This window comes from Thunnus thynnus, chromosome 18 (assembly GCF_963924715.1).
Source record: "Thunnus thynnus chromosome 18, fThuThy2.1, whole genome shotgun sequence".
Taxonomy (NCBI): domain Eukaryota; kingdom Metazoa; phylum Chordata; class Actinopteri; order Scombriformes; family Scombridae; genus Thunnus; species Thunnus thynnus.
Window position 1 is genome coordinate 8,105,607 of NC_089534.1, and position 15,543 is coordinate 8,121,149.

General features: G+C 41.6%; 2 protein-coding genes across 2 annotated transcripts; one reads left to right on the forward strand and one right to left on the reverse strand.

Moving 5' to 3' along the window:
• Window positions 1-406: 406 nt before the first annotated feature.
• Window positions 407-3,672, reverse strand: paqr8 (progestin and adipoQ receptor family member VIII). Its single transcript, XM_067572889.1, has 2 exons — window positions 2,952-3,672; window positions 407-1,740 (listed from the first exon to the last, which is right to left on the reverse strand). Exon 2 carries the CDS (start codon window positions 1,671-1,673, stop codon window positions 597-599), a length of 1,077 nt encoding a protein of 358 aa, XP_067428990.1. The 5' UTR covers window positions 1,674-1,740; window positions 2,952-3,672; the 3' UTR covers window positions 407-596.
• A 1,295-nt stretch (window positions 3,673-4,967) lies between these two features.
• Window positions 4,968-12,357, forward strand: mcm3 (minichromosome maintenance complex component 3). The gene is made up of 17 exons (XM_067572283.1): window positions 4,968-5,146; window positions 5,432-5,544; window positions 6,409-6,617; window positions 6,739-6,869; window positions 6,996-7,234; window positions 7,327-7,435; window positions 7,535-7,688; window positions 7,827-7,958; window positions 8,060-8,268; window positions 8,352-8,526; window positions 8,650-8,776; window positions 8,866-9,016; window positions 10,395-10,535; window positions 10,660-10,769; window positions 10,909-10,982; window positions 11,174-11,273; window positions 11,466-12,357. Exons 1-17 carry the CDS (start codon window positions 5,072-5,074, stop codon window positions 11,662-11,664), a joined length of 2,448 nt encoding a protein of 815 aa, XP_067428384.1. The 5' UTR covers window positions 4,968-5,071; the 3' UTR covers window positions 11,665-12,357.
• Window positions 12,358-15,543: the final 3,186 nt, after the last annotated feature.

The following is a 15,543-nucleotide window of genomic DNA, read 5'->3' on the forward strand; positions in this document are numbered from 1 at the left end:
TTAAACTAGCCTCTTTGTTCACCCAAATCCCACTATCTGGCGAGTCCACCGAAGTGGACTCACCAGATAACACCATAACACACAGTTGAACACACATTACATCTTCTCTTTAGACATTTACAAAGTACTTGATCATTATTTGAACAGAAATACATTTACAGGCTGTCCTTGACTGCTATTAGCTTCACTACTGGTGTGTTTCAGACCAATATCCTTCATCAGCATTCTCCTCAGAACAGACGAACAGCAGGAGGATTCACTGTGGAAAACTATACTGAGCCATAGTTAGCAAACTATGAAGTTCACTGAGCCAACCAAGCCACCCAGCCAGCCAATTTCTTTGATGAATCAGCAGTTCAACCCTTTGGAAATTTCAGATGACCTGTTAATCACAGCAGACAAGAAGCTCTTTCACATTATTTTATTCTTCTAATACTTTAAGTAATCACATCTTTCACAGACAGGTTGATTATTACAGAAACACATATAAAGATGGCTTTAGTGTTATTTTATTATTAATATTATTTGGTACATTTAAACCCAACCCCCTTTCTCTCTCTTCTTCTCTCTCACACACCCTCTTACACAAACACTCGTCACTTGTCTCTCTCTTGTTTACCCTGCAGTTTCTTGTGTATGTGCCTCATTGTGATGAGTGCTGTCAAAAGGCAAAACAGAAACAGGGCGGGGAAGGATACACAGGCCCACCACAGCTGCCTCTCTCCAAATACTTCCACCACCGTATCCCTCCGCCTGGCATAGTCCTGGAACAGAGCCTCCAGCTGGAACACCGTGCACAGGGACAAAAACAGGTGAAAGATCTGGTGACCTTGGCCCACAAAGTCACAGTGGCCCGGGAAGAAACGCTCAGGGATGGGAAAGGAGAAGAAGAGGGCAGACAGTAGGAAACAGGCAATCTGGAGGGCGTGGAAGGGCATCGAGGGCTCCTGTACCCAGGAGACAGTGAACAGGCGGTGGGCTACAGGGCTGATATCTAGTAGATACGCAAGGGTGGTAGGGATCAGCTGGCAAATTTTACGCCGCAATGGATATGGCCGTCTGTACCTGGACTTGGCGAAACAGCAGCCGGCACAGGAGAACCATCCAAAGAAAGCAGCTCCGGGTAGAAACAGCAGCCCGATGCAGCTTTCTCTCCACGCTGGCTCAGATGTGTAGAAATAATGGCCAAGTGAGCAACCATACTGATACACAGCTACACCCACATAGTCCATGAAGAAGAAGAAGTAGTGTGCATTTTCAGAGTGAGATTGCAAGAGGTGAGCTGCCACACTGAGGGACAGATAGATGAGGGAAGACACCAAGAAGAGGCTCAGAGGTAGAGAGGCTGCATCCAAGGTGTACCCCAGGGCGCCTACGTTGGCCCACCAGCGGAGCAGCAGCACAGGGCCTGCCAGCAGGTGAGTCCACACGTTCATGGATTCATTGTGTCTTTGGAAGAGACTGAGGAGGTAGCAGCGCCAGTTCTGATGAACAGGACGGTAGCCCGACAGGATGTAAGGCTCTCGAAACAAGCTGGGGACCTGGGAGGCGGTGACGGTGGAGCTGGGCGACGGCAGGGAGGAAGGGACGAGGTCAGAGAGGCGGGGGATGCGGCCAAGGTGCTTGACGCTTAGGGACAAGGTGCCTAGCCGCTGCAGAATGTCGCCCAACATTGCTGGGTGATAGTCGGAGGACAGACAGAGGAGGACTGCTGGACAGAGCACCCTGTGGGAGACGAAACTGAAAAGAGACAGTAAATCAATGCAGTTCACTTTATAAGAGAGGCTGCCACATGAAATTCAGTGAATATTAAAAAACTGCATGCCGAATATTTATCAAGAAAGACTTTGCAATGGCTCATTATCTATAAACCCACTATATGCTTTGATGTCATGCAAACAAAGATTATCTCATTTTGAAGTCATTTTACAATGAAATTAATCTGCACAGAGAATCAGAGGTGTAGAGGTGTGTATAAAAGAGAGTAGGATGAAGAGAAATTAGTGTCGGAGGGAAACTGAGGGGAATTAAACTAGGGAAAGAAAAAAGCTTCATGTAAAACCAGCCAGGAGCACATGCTGTGTAATTTCTAAAGACAGATTAACAAAGAATGTTGTTGTGAGCCCTGAAATGCTGCAGCTTGGTATTTTTAAATTCATCACATGTTATATGTTTTCATTTGACATATTGCCTCCAGATTTAATTATTTTAGCTCATTTCCTGACAATTCTTGGCAGATCACAGTTAAGAATTTACAGTCCACATGACGCAAATATATTTGAGAGCATAAGACAGACATTCTTCTCCACACAGGTCATTTACACTGGAAGGTCAGGTATGCAGTCAGACCTGTAACCATCACCCTGCTTTTTATGGCATGTACACAGAGAGAAGAATGCAAACCACTGTTGTCACCGAGGTAAATGAGCACCTATGGAATCAACAAGACTAACACCCATCCATTTGAGGATTCACTTCTATTCAAAACAACCACTGCACCCCCTCCTATTTCTCTGACCTTGTATACCTGCAAATGAAAGCCTTCCAGGCTGCAATGGGAGTTTTACATTGAGTTGATCTGAGACAAACAAGGTGAAACCTTCACCTGAGGGGTTTAAGAAAATTTACAGACCTGTGTACAAGTTTGTCCTGAAAAAGCAGACTGCATGAGTGTGCATTTTAATCCCATATATATATATATCATTTATAGTGATCTTTTTTCTTCGATCTATCTTGTTTTTGCAACAAAGAAACTGCATATGAGCTGCAGAATAAATGCAAAACAACATACGTTTTACATATCTTATCCTATACGTCAAAATATGGCTAAAACAAAAACCTTTAATATGCAACAGCCACAGAAATAACTTGCATCCTTGCTGACATACTGTAAAGTACAGCTGAGTGATTTCTGGTGGTTTAATATCAAAGAAGAAGAAACGTCATCTCACCTGTTTGTATCGACTGAACACCTGTTGCTTCTCTGGAGTCGCACGTCCTTGTAAAAAAAAAAGAAGAGAAAGATCTAACTAGTTCACAGACTGACCTCCTGTAGAAACTTCACAGACCTAGAAAACTAAGACATGTTGAGGCAAAGAGGTATTTCGGAGGCTGGAGGGAGGAAAAGGATAAAAACACAGCTTGACCCGACAGCCCGGAGCGCTGGGAGCGTGGGCGGGGCTAAACTGACCAGAAACGCCCCGAAAGTGCAGTAATTGTCAGGCAACAAAATACAGTATGCTGCTCATATTCATAGACTGTATAGGTTCTTACATTGAATCAATAGTACGTTTGTAATGATCTTTGTTAGTTGTTATGTATTGTATTATCATAGAAAGTTGGATGTCATATTTTTATTAAGCTCATTGTATGATGACCCAACTGATGTCTATATTGCTTGTTGGTAAAGTTGTTGAAGAGAGGGCATTTTTGGTAAAACACACAAAAGCAAAATGAAGATGATACTGTATAATGAAAAAACAAAAACCTAATATTCTTGTTTAATTTTTGCATGATTGTCTCCATCTACTGCCCAGTGCTGTACACTGCCGTGATGCCCAAGCTGCAGCCTTCAGCACAGAATTTAATTACATAAAAACCCCAAAATGACACTTACTGGTTGTTTAATTTTACATTTAATTTTATGAAATATTCAGACATGGAAAATAATGCAATCTTAAGGCACCCCAGAATAAACTAAACACAAGTTCATCATGAAAATATTTGAACATATGTCTCAAATTACTTAAGTACTAGATATTATGCTTACAGGAAGTGTGTCTGTGATTTGAATTTGCTACGAGTGATTAATGACTTTAGACAGTTTTAGACTGGTGATGGTGCAGAAGCCTCTCTGTGGCCTCTAGTCACTCGGTGTTGACATAAGTCTGACATTAGATTATAATATGGATCATTCAGAGACATAATAAAATGAAATGGTAGGGTATTTTCAGGTGCTAAATGTTGATATTGATGATCTCTTATTAAAATATTTATGTCCTACAAAATTTAGGGACACACCATTACATCATTTTTTCTTGTCTAACTCCATTCACGTGTCACAGGTACCAGATTAAATACAGATTATTCAAAGTGAGACCACATTTACAAACCTTATTGTGAGTGCACATTACTGAAGCACAAATATATGGAAGCTTTTTGATGTCAGATTACAGTAATGAATCATAACATTTAATGATTAAAACACTCTAACTCTTCAAATAACAAATGACATAATCAAATAATGAATATTCACAAATTTGGACACGTAATAATAATAATAATCTACATTGAAGGAAAAACAAAGCTGTGTTATTTCAGTTATTGTAGGGATAATGGACAGTTTCCATGTCTCCAAATACAAATACTGACCAGGCGTTTGCACATTCATGGGACTGATTCCTCCCTTCTCTGTTTGATATTATATTCATTCAGGCAATATTCTGAGTGTTATATATTTAAAGACATCTCTGGCTGCCTGATATTTACTTGAACAAGGATGTTCAGGGGATAATTAAATGGATTAGTGTCTTTTGGTTTAAATGTATGTTGCTGTGGGTTTGGGAGATATGGTTATTACACAGTATTACTTAGAATGTATCTTAATGTTTTTTATTGTAAATTATTTATCTATTCATTATATTATTAATTATTTACTGAATTTTGTGTATATTTTTGACTGTTATGCATCACAACACTGAGGTAAATTCCTTGTATGTGCAGACGTGATTCTGATTCTGGGTATTTAGAGTTGTCTGTTTAGGTCGCCATCTCCTGGACAAAGTGAAAAAGTCATGTTTAGGAGGCTTTTCCTCCTTTTTTATCAGCCCGCCTCTTCCTGGTGAATTTTCGCGGGAGTTCTTCAGAGTGGGCGGGGTCATGTGGCACCACGGTGGCGTCTATTGGACAGCTGCTGTAGAGCTGACCAATCGTATGTTACGCTTTGTTTCTACCCGGCACGCTGTGGCGCGAAAACCTTTCAGTTGTGTGGTTTGACGGGAACGGAGCACACGGCGCAGCGAACTGTGTATTATATTAAGATTTTTTAAAGTACAATAAATAATCACAGAAAATGGCAACCGACGTCGTAGATGACCTGGAGATGAGGGAGGCTCAGAGGGACTACCTGGACTTCCTGGACGACGATGTAAGTCTGACTTTTTTCGGTGAAATACTTTTCTGCAGGGATGAAATGAGAACCCATGCGGTCACAACAAAAGAAATGACCATCAGCTGCTTAGTTATCAAGTAATCTTACTTTTGACAGTGAAATGTCATTAGTTTGCTAATTTTTTGCGGTAATAAGTTGAGCTAATCGTGTTTTTCGTTGATGCTTCTTGCTTCTTACGCTCAATGAAATCAGTCTTAATCAAATTGCTTTGCGATAAAAAATGACAAAAAACATGAATCTTCTTTTTTTGCGAATCTGCAGCAAGACCAGGGAATATATCAAAGCAAAGTCCGGGACATGATCAGCGAGAACAAAGCTCGACTCATCGTCAACATCAACGACCTGAGGAGACGCAACGAGGCCCGAGCTGCAAAGTAAGAAAACTCTGTGTGTGTGTGTGTGTGTGTGTGTGTGTGTGTGTGTGTGTGTGTGTGTGTGTGTGTGTGTCATAAGCTATTGTCGAGGACAGATTTCAGACTTAGAGCCAGTTAATTCGGGACAAAAGGGTGATTTTTGGGCTAGTGGTTAAGGTTAGTGTTGGATTAATTCTCCAGGAAATGAATGTAAGTCTATGTAATGTCCCCAAAAGTGACGTAAGTAAGCGTGTGTGTGTGTGTAGGGAGACTTGTGTGTAAGCCATGTCTTGAAAATTCATGAAACTTGCACAAAAAGGTTGGAGAAGCAGGATGAGCTGCTTTGAACACTAACCAAGGATTACACTGAAAACAAGTCCAGATAAAGTCTGAACATTTAGCAGGTTAACATGCAAACTGTTTGTTTAAGGACACTTTTACCTGATGTTTTTTTTTGATTGGATTGGTGTTCTGTAGTATATTATAGATATTTTTTTGTGGGTGTTATTATTTATATGACAACAGAATGGCATGATTGTAGGGCGGCAAATAATTTTCATTATTGATTTATTGTCTTTGCTTATAAAATATTAGAAAATAGTGAAAAATCTCCATTACAGTTTCCTAAAATCAAAGTGGCCGTCTTCATAGGTTTTGTTTTGTCCGATCAACAACCCAAAACTGAAAGATAATCAGTTTACTATCATGTATGACTATGAAAAGCATCAAATCATCACACTTGAGAAGCAGAAACCAACTGTTTGGCATTTTTGACTAAAACGATGATTTGCTTATCAAAGTAGACTAATCGGTACAAACTACTTAACCAAAGTAACAAAAGCATGTAATTAAATCCGTGACCTAAAAGTTGCACGTCTCTACCAGGCTGATGAACAACGCCTTCGAGGAGCTGCTGGCGTTCCAGCGGGCTCTGAAAGACCTGGTGGCCTCGGTTGACGCCACCTACGCCAAACAGTACGAGGAGTTCTTCGTAGGCTTGGAGGGCAGCTTCGGCACCAAGCACGTCACCCCCCGAACCCTGACCTCCCGACTGCTGGGCAGCATGGTCTGTGTGGAGGGCATCATCACTAAATGTGAGTTTATTATGAATTCTTTCTACTTCCTTCTACCTTCTGTTCTGGGAGCCTTTTAAGTTGATGATAATACTTTATTATGATATTATTGGACTCATTTGTTGTTGTTTTCATTCTTCAGGTTCTCTGGTGCGTCCCAAAGTTGTGCGCAGCGTCCACTACTGTCCGGCCACCAAGAAGACGATGGAAAGGAAGTACACAGATATGACTTCCTTGGACGCTTTCCCTTCCAGTGCCATCTACCCCACCAAGGTAACGACGCGCACTGCAGCACATATGTCCTCTTTTACATGTTCAGTATTTCCATGGCAACATTACCCAGAGTAACAAGATGATTAAGGCTGTTCTGAGAACCGCTTCTTGTGTCTCACCTAACAGGACGAGGAGAACAACCCTCTGGAGACAGAGTTCGGTCTGTCCATCTACAAGGACCACCAGACCATCACGGTGCAGGAGATGCCTGAGAAAGCCCCCGCCGGCCAGCTGCCTCGCTCTGTTGACATCATCCTGGACAACGACCTGGTGGACGTGGTCAAACCGGGAGACAGAGTGCAGGTCATAGGGACGTACCGCTGCCTGCCAGGCAAGAAGGGAGGGTTCACCTCTGGGACGTTCAGGTGAGATGGGACAAAGTGAAACTGGGAGCTCATAATGTAACCAGAGTTCTTTTCTTTATCGTTAGTTAACCTCCCACTCCTCTCCCTCGCAGGACTATCATGATCGCCTGCAACGTCAAACAGATGAGCAAGGAAGTGTCCGCCTTCTTCTCCGCTGACGACGTGGCCAAGATTAGAAAATTCAGCCAGACTCGCTCCATCGTAAGCTTTACCCCTCCCTCCCGTTCAAGCGTTTTTGAAAATGAACCTCGCTTTGACTAAAAGAGATCATCGAATCCTCACTTTTCTGTCTTTGCTCAGAACGTGTTCGATCAGCTGGCTCGCTCTCTGGCTCCCAGTATCCACGGCCACGAGTACATCAAGAAGGCCATCCTCTGCATGCTGCTGGGCGGCGTGGAGAAGGTCCTGGAAAACGGCTCCCGCATCAGAGGAGACATCAACATCCTGCTCATCGGTACTTTAGCTTATTCATTCAGGAACTATTGGAAAAATAGTAGAGCTGCAACAGAAAATTAATCGGCAACTATTTTGATGCTGTTGGGAGATAATGGTTGATATCATAGATTTGTCATCACAAATTCCTCTTTTCCAGGTGATCCGTCGGTAGCCAAGTCCCAGCTGCTGCGTTACGTTCTCCACACAGCACCCAGAGCCATCCCCACCACCGGGCGAGGCTCCTCTGGAGTCGGTCTGACTGCTGCGGTCACCACCGATCAGGAGACGGGTACGACGCACGCTCTTAAACGCACAAACACATCTCATCATTTGTGGTGCGATCAGACTCTTTGATAAACCAGCCCGCTCATTATTCTCTGCTCCCCTAAGGCGAGCGTCGTCTGGAGGCGGGCGCCATGGTGCTGGCCGACCGCGGCGTCGTGTGCATCGACGAGTTCGACAAGATGTCCGACATGGACCGCACAGCCATCCACGAGGTGATGGAGCAGGGCCGCGTCACCATCGCCAAGGCGGGCATCCACGCCCGCCTCAACGCCCGCTGCTCCGTACTGGCGGCCGCCAACCCCGTCTACGGCAGGGTGAGTAAAACGTTCAAATAAGACCCACAAGTCCGCTGATCTGGAGATTTGTCTCTAAAACGTGACGCTCCGTCCCTCCGCAGTACGACCAGTATAAAACCCCCATGGAGAACATCGGCCTCCAGGACTCCCTGCTGTCGCGTTTCGACCTCCTCTTCATCGTGCTGGATCAGATGGACCCCGAGCAGGACCGGGAGATCTCAGACCACGTGCTGAGGATGCACCGCTACCGCGACCCCCGCGAGCAGGAGGGAGCAGGTACTGTACATAAAGGCATCTTACAACCAACAGCTGAGTGTTATGGGCTCCCTAATTATTTGTAATTAAAAGGGAATGTTTGTTTACAGATTTAAAAATGATGTATGTTTTTTTTTTTTGTAGCCATGACTCTGGGCGGGAGCGTGGACGTCCTGGCTACAGAAGACCCAGACGCAGTAGCAGAAGAACAGGAGGAGCTGCAGATCTACGAGAAACACAACAACCTGCTGCACGGAAGCAAGAGAAAGAAGTACGCACACAATTACAATAAACATTTTTAGACGACTTGTATCGGGTTACACCCAAAGTGGTAAAGATAACGTTCCCCCTCGTTTTCAGGGAGAAGATTGTGAGCAAGGAGTTCATGAGGAAGTACATCCGCATCGCCAAGGCCGTGACACCTGTGCTGACGGAGGAGGCGGCCAATCACATCGCGGAGGAGTACTCGAGGCTGAGGAGCCAGGAGCAGCTGGGCACAGATATCGCCAGGGTGAGCAGCAGCAGCAGCAACATGTACTGAGGGAAAACACTTTATTATACCTTCATAATACTGTACTTTCTATATGTTCTAATTGTGAGGTTTAGATGTTTGTTCACAATAGTTAATGTTTAATAAATCCTATTATAGTTGGTGAACAGCATCGTCCAATCATGATAAAAATATAAGCAAACAGACATTCACATTACATTACAATTGAGGATAGTGGATGATCTGATACTTATTGATTCTTTGGAAACATTTTATCTGAAGTTTAATTGACGTCTAAAGTTTTATTTATGTCTGTTGGTGCACGTATTACATCATTTCCTGTTCATAGAAAACAGTAAAGTACATTTATTTCTTGTATACTAACAGCAAAAACTATATATTATGACAATTTGAATATAGAACATACTGTTAATATGTGGTGTGGAATTGTGAAGTTATGATTATTAGAATAAACACAAAATGTAGTTGGTATTCAGGCTGCACTAATGATTTTCATTATTGATTAATCAGTAGTTTGGTCCAGAAAATGGTGAAAATGTTTCCTGCAGCCCAAAGTGACGTCTTCACAACCCAAAGATGTACAGTTTATTGTGATAGAGGACTAAAGAAACCAGAAAATATTCACGTTTGAGGAATATTCGTCGAGAGAAGAGTCAGAATTTGGACTGTTTTTTTTTTGTTTTTTTTCTTGGTATACAAAACAATCAACAGACTTGTTTCATACCGACAGGAAATGATACAATGTTTCCACTGTGTGATGCTAAACCTCAGAACGACCTCAGCAATTCAATTTAAAGCCCCTGAAAACAGTTTCAAATGATTTTATAACATAAAATTCATAACAAATAAGCAACACTGAAAGTTAAAGTAATTTATCAACAGCTTAACGATTTAAAAACTCTAACAGACTAATCTCATTTATCGGGACTGTGTGATTATGTTCTGATCTGAATCTAGTGCAAATATGTGACAGTGTCTGTTTCCAACTAATCCACTTCAAACTAGTGAGAAAAGAAAAGACAAACACACAAATCTCTCAGAAATAAACAAATCTGTTCAAACTGGCTGAACAGTTTTCCTAAAAATGTGAATTTTTCTCTCTGAGATGTTTCTGGAGGTGTTTCAGGTTTTTTTTTACCCCCAGCTTTGAGTAGCTCCTCTTTTCTATTCACAGTGCAATGCACAAAATAAATATAATACACTTGAATCAGGGATTTTAAGTATGTAAACTAAATCCGCCAGAATCTGCTACATCAAGTAGAAATTTCCTGCTATGACACATCAAAATGTCTGTTATGCAAAAATCTCGTTAAGTAGTTGAATTAGTGGTAGACAGCGTGCAGACATACACTGACCTCGTCCTCCTCTTCCTCCTCAGACCTCCCCAGTGACGGCCCGTACGCTAGAGACCCTGATCCGTCTGTCCACGGCTCACGCCAAGGCCCGCATGAGCAAAGCCGTGGAGCTGGAGGACTCGGAGGTCGCCGTGGAGCTCGTCCAGTTCGCCTACTTTAAAAAGGTCTGCGTCTGCTGAAGGAAGGAATGATGATGATGATGATGATTGTTTGGGGAGGAACTGCTGCAGTGTTTTTTTTTTTTTTATATGTGTGGTAGAAAATCATGATGTCTGTTTTTTTCTGCAGGTTCTGGAGAAAGAGAAGAAACGTGCAAGACAGGAGCGGGACTCAGGGTCGGAGGAGGAAGAGGATGAGGAGACGTCCACGCAGCGTTCACAGAGAACTCAGAAGAAGAGGTACAAACACAGCCATACTGTTTTCTTGCTTTTCTCCAGCATGTGGTGCGATTAAGCTGTCAGCTGAGTGTTTCTAACATATAAAAGATGTTCATCTCTATTGTCGGTCATTAACATCATTAACCTGTGTGACCTGCAGGGTGCGCCGTGGCTCTCAGGGCAGCGAGCCGTACAGCCCCTACGACTTCAGTGAAGAGCAGGACGTCCCTGAAAGTAAGAGCATGATGCATTTGCACATAACAATGGAGTATAAACATAATAATTGCAACTTAGTCATGAAATAACACTGAATTGCTTTGAAAATCTTGTTGTTGTTTTTATTTTTATGCCACATTGAGTTCTCACAATGGTGTCTATTCTCTCTTTTTTTTTTTTTTTTTTTTTTTTTTTTTTTTTTTTTTTAGTTCAGGCCGGCACCCCGAAACCAGCGAAGCCACAGCGGGAGGCGGAGGAGCCGATGGAGGCCGCCTCACAGCCTGAAGGCACCGAGCTCTCTGCAGACAGGTAGGCATCTGGAAACTTGACACTCGTAACTATTTCAGGCTGTAGTGATGAGTGATGTCACTGAGGTAGTTTAGTCTGAGGATGAAGAGGTGTTCTGCCTCATCACTTGCCATAGAAGAGCTTTTTAGACATAAAGGGGATGTTGAGCTCATAACTAAAACAAATCATTTTGTTTTTATTTTCCTCTGCCAGGCTGAAGGAGTTCAAGTCCTCCTTGTTCGCCGTCTTCCAGTCCGCTCACGCTCAGTCGGTGAAGATGATGAACCTCATGGAAAACATCAACAAAGAGCGCGAGAATCGTTTCACAGAGCCAGAGGTCCGCACCGCTTTGACTCGCATGCAGGACGACAACCAGGTCATGGTGGCCGACGACATCATCTTCCTCATCTAAGGGAGGAGGATGATGAAATCGATTACATGGACTTGAAATCAACCGGACGACAGAGGGAGCAACCGTGTTCTTCTTCTTCTTCTTTTGCTGTTTCACCTCAAGAAGGTGCTTCTATGTTTGTGAAGGTCTCTGTCACAGGGGTTAGTAGCTGTGGGTCTGCAGAGAGATTCAGTACTCGAGGAAGCTGGGGTGTTGCTTTTTTTGCTGGTGGCGGCTTGAGACCTGGTGTAAAGAGAAGAAACGGCAATATCAAAATGTATATTTAATGTGTTTCTCCAGATGTTTGATACCCCCTTTTTTTTCTCTTGTTTTCATGCCTCCACTGTCTTTCCAACTCGTGTATTATCTCATAATGACTCTTTAACCTATAATGAAGCACCAAGAAGTTGCTCCATCAACCAGTGCAAAAAGATGAAGTCTTACTCAGTTATGCACTTGTGTTTGTTTCTGTTCACTAGTGGTAATGTTACTTTAATGTGTCCTTATTGCATCAACAGGCTGCTATTGTGAAAGCATACAGTAGGAGTGTAACTGCATCCTGGTGCAGATACAGCAGTGAAACATGTATAGAATAAGGACATAAGCTTTACCAACACGTCTGTCGTCTGCATTTGTAAATAGCTGAAGACAAGTTATGAAATTGTTAATTAAATGTAGTTTGTATAAAAAAAATAATAAATTGCTTGAGTATTACCATGGCAACAACTTGATTTCTTGATGTCTTCATACGAACGGGGGGGGAAATCACTGCTTGGCCAATGCTGGTAAATTAGTGCTGAGATGTTTCTGGAAGGCATTAAACTGGGGCTTATTTTACCCATTCACTGGAAAAATGGTCTGACATACTGGGAAACTTTTTTTGATTTCCCATAAGAGTCGTCTGAAATGTTGCTTCCTGATTGTATCAGTGTGTTTACAAGACATGGGAGCATTTTCATTGTATCCCGCCCCCCCAAAATGATTCAAGATCACTATTTTGCGTGGGCGGCGGTGCACATACGTCTCTACTAGTTTGGAAATCACTGCTCAAGTAAGTCCCACCGTCCTTCTCACACATCTGTAGCCCAGCGGTTTCATCTCTACATCACCCTGAGTGATTATATTTTGGATGGTGTTGTGGGACCGCATGGTTGCCTCCATGCAACATACTGTAACTGACTGGCAGTTCCGTAACACGAGAAACTGCGGCTCCAGACCAGCCCAGACGACGACGACTGAGCAACCGCTGCCACGGTTTCGACACCCACGGCTGACTCATATCACATGTAGCGACCGCCTCGCATCTTTTTATTTTGGCCTAGACCAAGTTTAGTTTTAGTTTGTCTTTCATCTGAGTTTTCTGGATGATCACAGTGATTCATTTGAATAAACAAGCTATTAAAGCATTAAAATCCTACTGCTATGACCCTCCTGAGTCTATAAAATGTTAAGTACACCAAAAAAAAACACCAGGAAGAAAGGTTTTGGTCTAAGTCCAAGTCTCAAATCTTTAGAGGACAATTCTGAGTCAAGTCTCAAGTCGAGTCTTGCTTTATAATATAAAGCAAGTGGAGTCTCACAGCAGAGGTCAAAGTCTCAATTCTCCAGCTGTGGTAATAGTTTGTGAGTGTTTGTGTCGTCAAGGAAGATTGACATTCTGGGAAATACTCTTATTACCACTCATCTGACTCTCAGCAAGACAGTGAACAAGTGTAGTTCCTAAAATGTTGCCCTTTTTCAACTCCATCAAACCTAAAGACCTATAAATCAAACCCAGATTCTTAAATTAAGCATATAAAATTGGAGGTGGACCATATTCACACTCATTTTCCACTGTGTTTCTCAATGAAGACAAAGGACAGTTGACAAAGACAAGACAAACAGAGATGTCCTCATTTCCCTTTCTGCTTCTCTCCTTTAAACCGACTAGTCCTCAGTGTATACATTTTTGCTTAATTTCATCATCAAACCTCCATCTATGTTTTTCTAGAGTTGACCCACGAGAAGCAGGTTGCTACGTGCCGTAGACAGAAACTCTGTCACTGAGATTTTCAAAATGATTAATGCACCAGTGAATCATGTTTGATCCTCCCATGCATTTCCCTCAGGGAGAAATTGATAGTGACAGTGGTTTGTGTTAAAAACGTCTTCCTAATTCATTTTTCTTTTACTTTCTTTTAAAAGCAATGGAGTAGAGTGAAAGAGGAAAGGGAAAGAAGTAGGTCGGTCGTTCTCTCTGACTCTGATGATGCCGTGTGGTTTTTGTTTTTATGCGCTAAGCTGCGCAATGAAAAATTCATCTCAGTTGACAATGAAATATTAACTTTGAACTTTTCATTTCTTCTGTATCTTGTCAATCTTGAATAAACCTTTAACATGTTGATGTTCCCGCTGTCTCTCTTCTCCTCTCTATGTTTTCATATCATCATTCCACAGTCAGTCATACACCGTTTTGGATATAAATGTGCATTTTTTTTTAATTGCATCATGTAAATATATCATTTTGCCTTATTTTTTAATATTGATTGATGAAGTGTAAAGTCCTCTGAGCAACACTTGTGATAAGGGACTGTATAAATAAATGATCCTGACCTCGTATCTATCACTTGATATCAAGTCATACTCCATCTTTTGGAAAATAAGGCTGCAGACTGTTGTGCAACAGATTGTGAAGCTTAATGAGAACTAAAGTCTGCTGGCTTGGTGAAGCGCTTCCCTGGGGATGAGTGTGGACAGAGGAAGTGCCATTTGGCAAAAGAGCAGACAAACTATCAAAAGAGGAATAAAGGCTAATGCAACTCTGTCCAATTCATGTTGAAATCATCAAAAACTTGAAACTATACATATAGCAGAGTGAGTTAGGTGATGAGCTCAATACTATCATACTTGTCTGTTGAATATAAGCTTAACTGAGCACAAACACTGGAAACAGCTTAGTTCTGTTTGAAGGTTACAAAACCCAGCTTGCAGAAATTATCAGATATTGGCTTTGGTATGGATAAAACTAACAAGATGTAACATGTTAATGGGCTTTAGAGGTTTTGGTAGGTGGATTTTTAATCTTTGGACAAAGCCACGGTAGCTGTTCAGAGTTTTTCTCTTGGTAAGAAAACTATTAAGAAAGCACACTTGCCAAAATATCGAGCTATTTCTTTAAGACGACACAGCACACGTATATAAAACCTGCAAGATGTGAGCTCAGCTCGGGAGTCCCCTTGACCCCTTTTACTTTTTGTTTCTGCACTTGCATAAATACACTGGACTTTTTTTTTTTTTAACTTTTAAGCAGCATGTAAGTACTAATTACATGTCTTTACATTAAAACAAACACAAAATAAAAATAGTAAATTTTAAAGCAGGAACAAAATAATTTGGACATGGAGTATGACAGGCAGCTGCATAAGTAGATGGAATTAAAAAAAAAAAGTAAGATTTAAAATCCTTTTTAAAATTAATCTTGCGATTCCATTTTAAAAATCAATTATTAATTCACAATTTAAAGACAGAAAAAGGAAATATTATTATTAACTGGAAAATGTTACCTTTTTATTAAAATTATTTAACTTTTTTTTTTTTTTTACAGTTTGATAATACATAATTTAAGAGACAATTAAATTACTCAATTTAAATTATCTTAAAAACTATATCAATTCATAAATGGATTATAGTTCAAATCTTAAAGTCTATAATTATTTTGGCATGCCCTGGCCTCCATAAGCTGCCGGCTGCAAATATTGAAAGGATTGTTTGGCAGTGAAGCTGCTCATGTGAACATATAATGTTTTCTCTGAAAGAAGAAGGACACCAAAAGATTTATGCAGACAGACGGAACGATACTTTAACCCCAGTTTTCTAAATTTTCAGTTTCTATAATACATTCAGCTATTTTGTTCATTCATC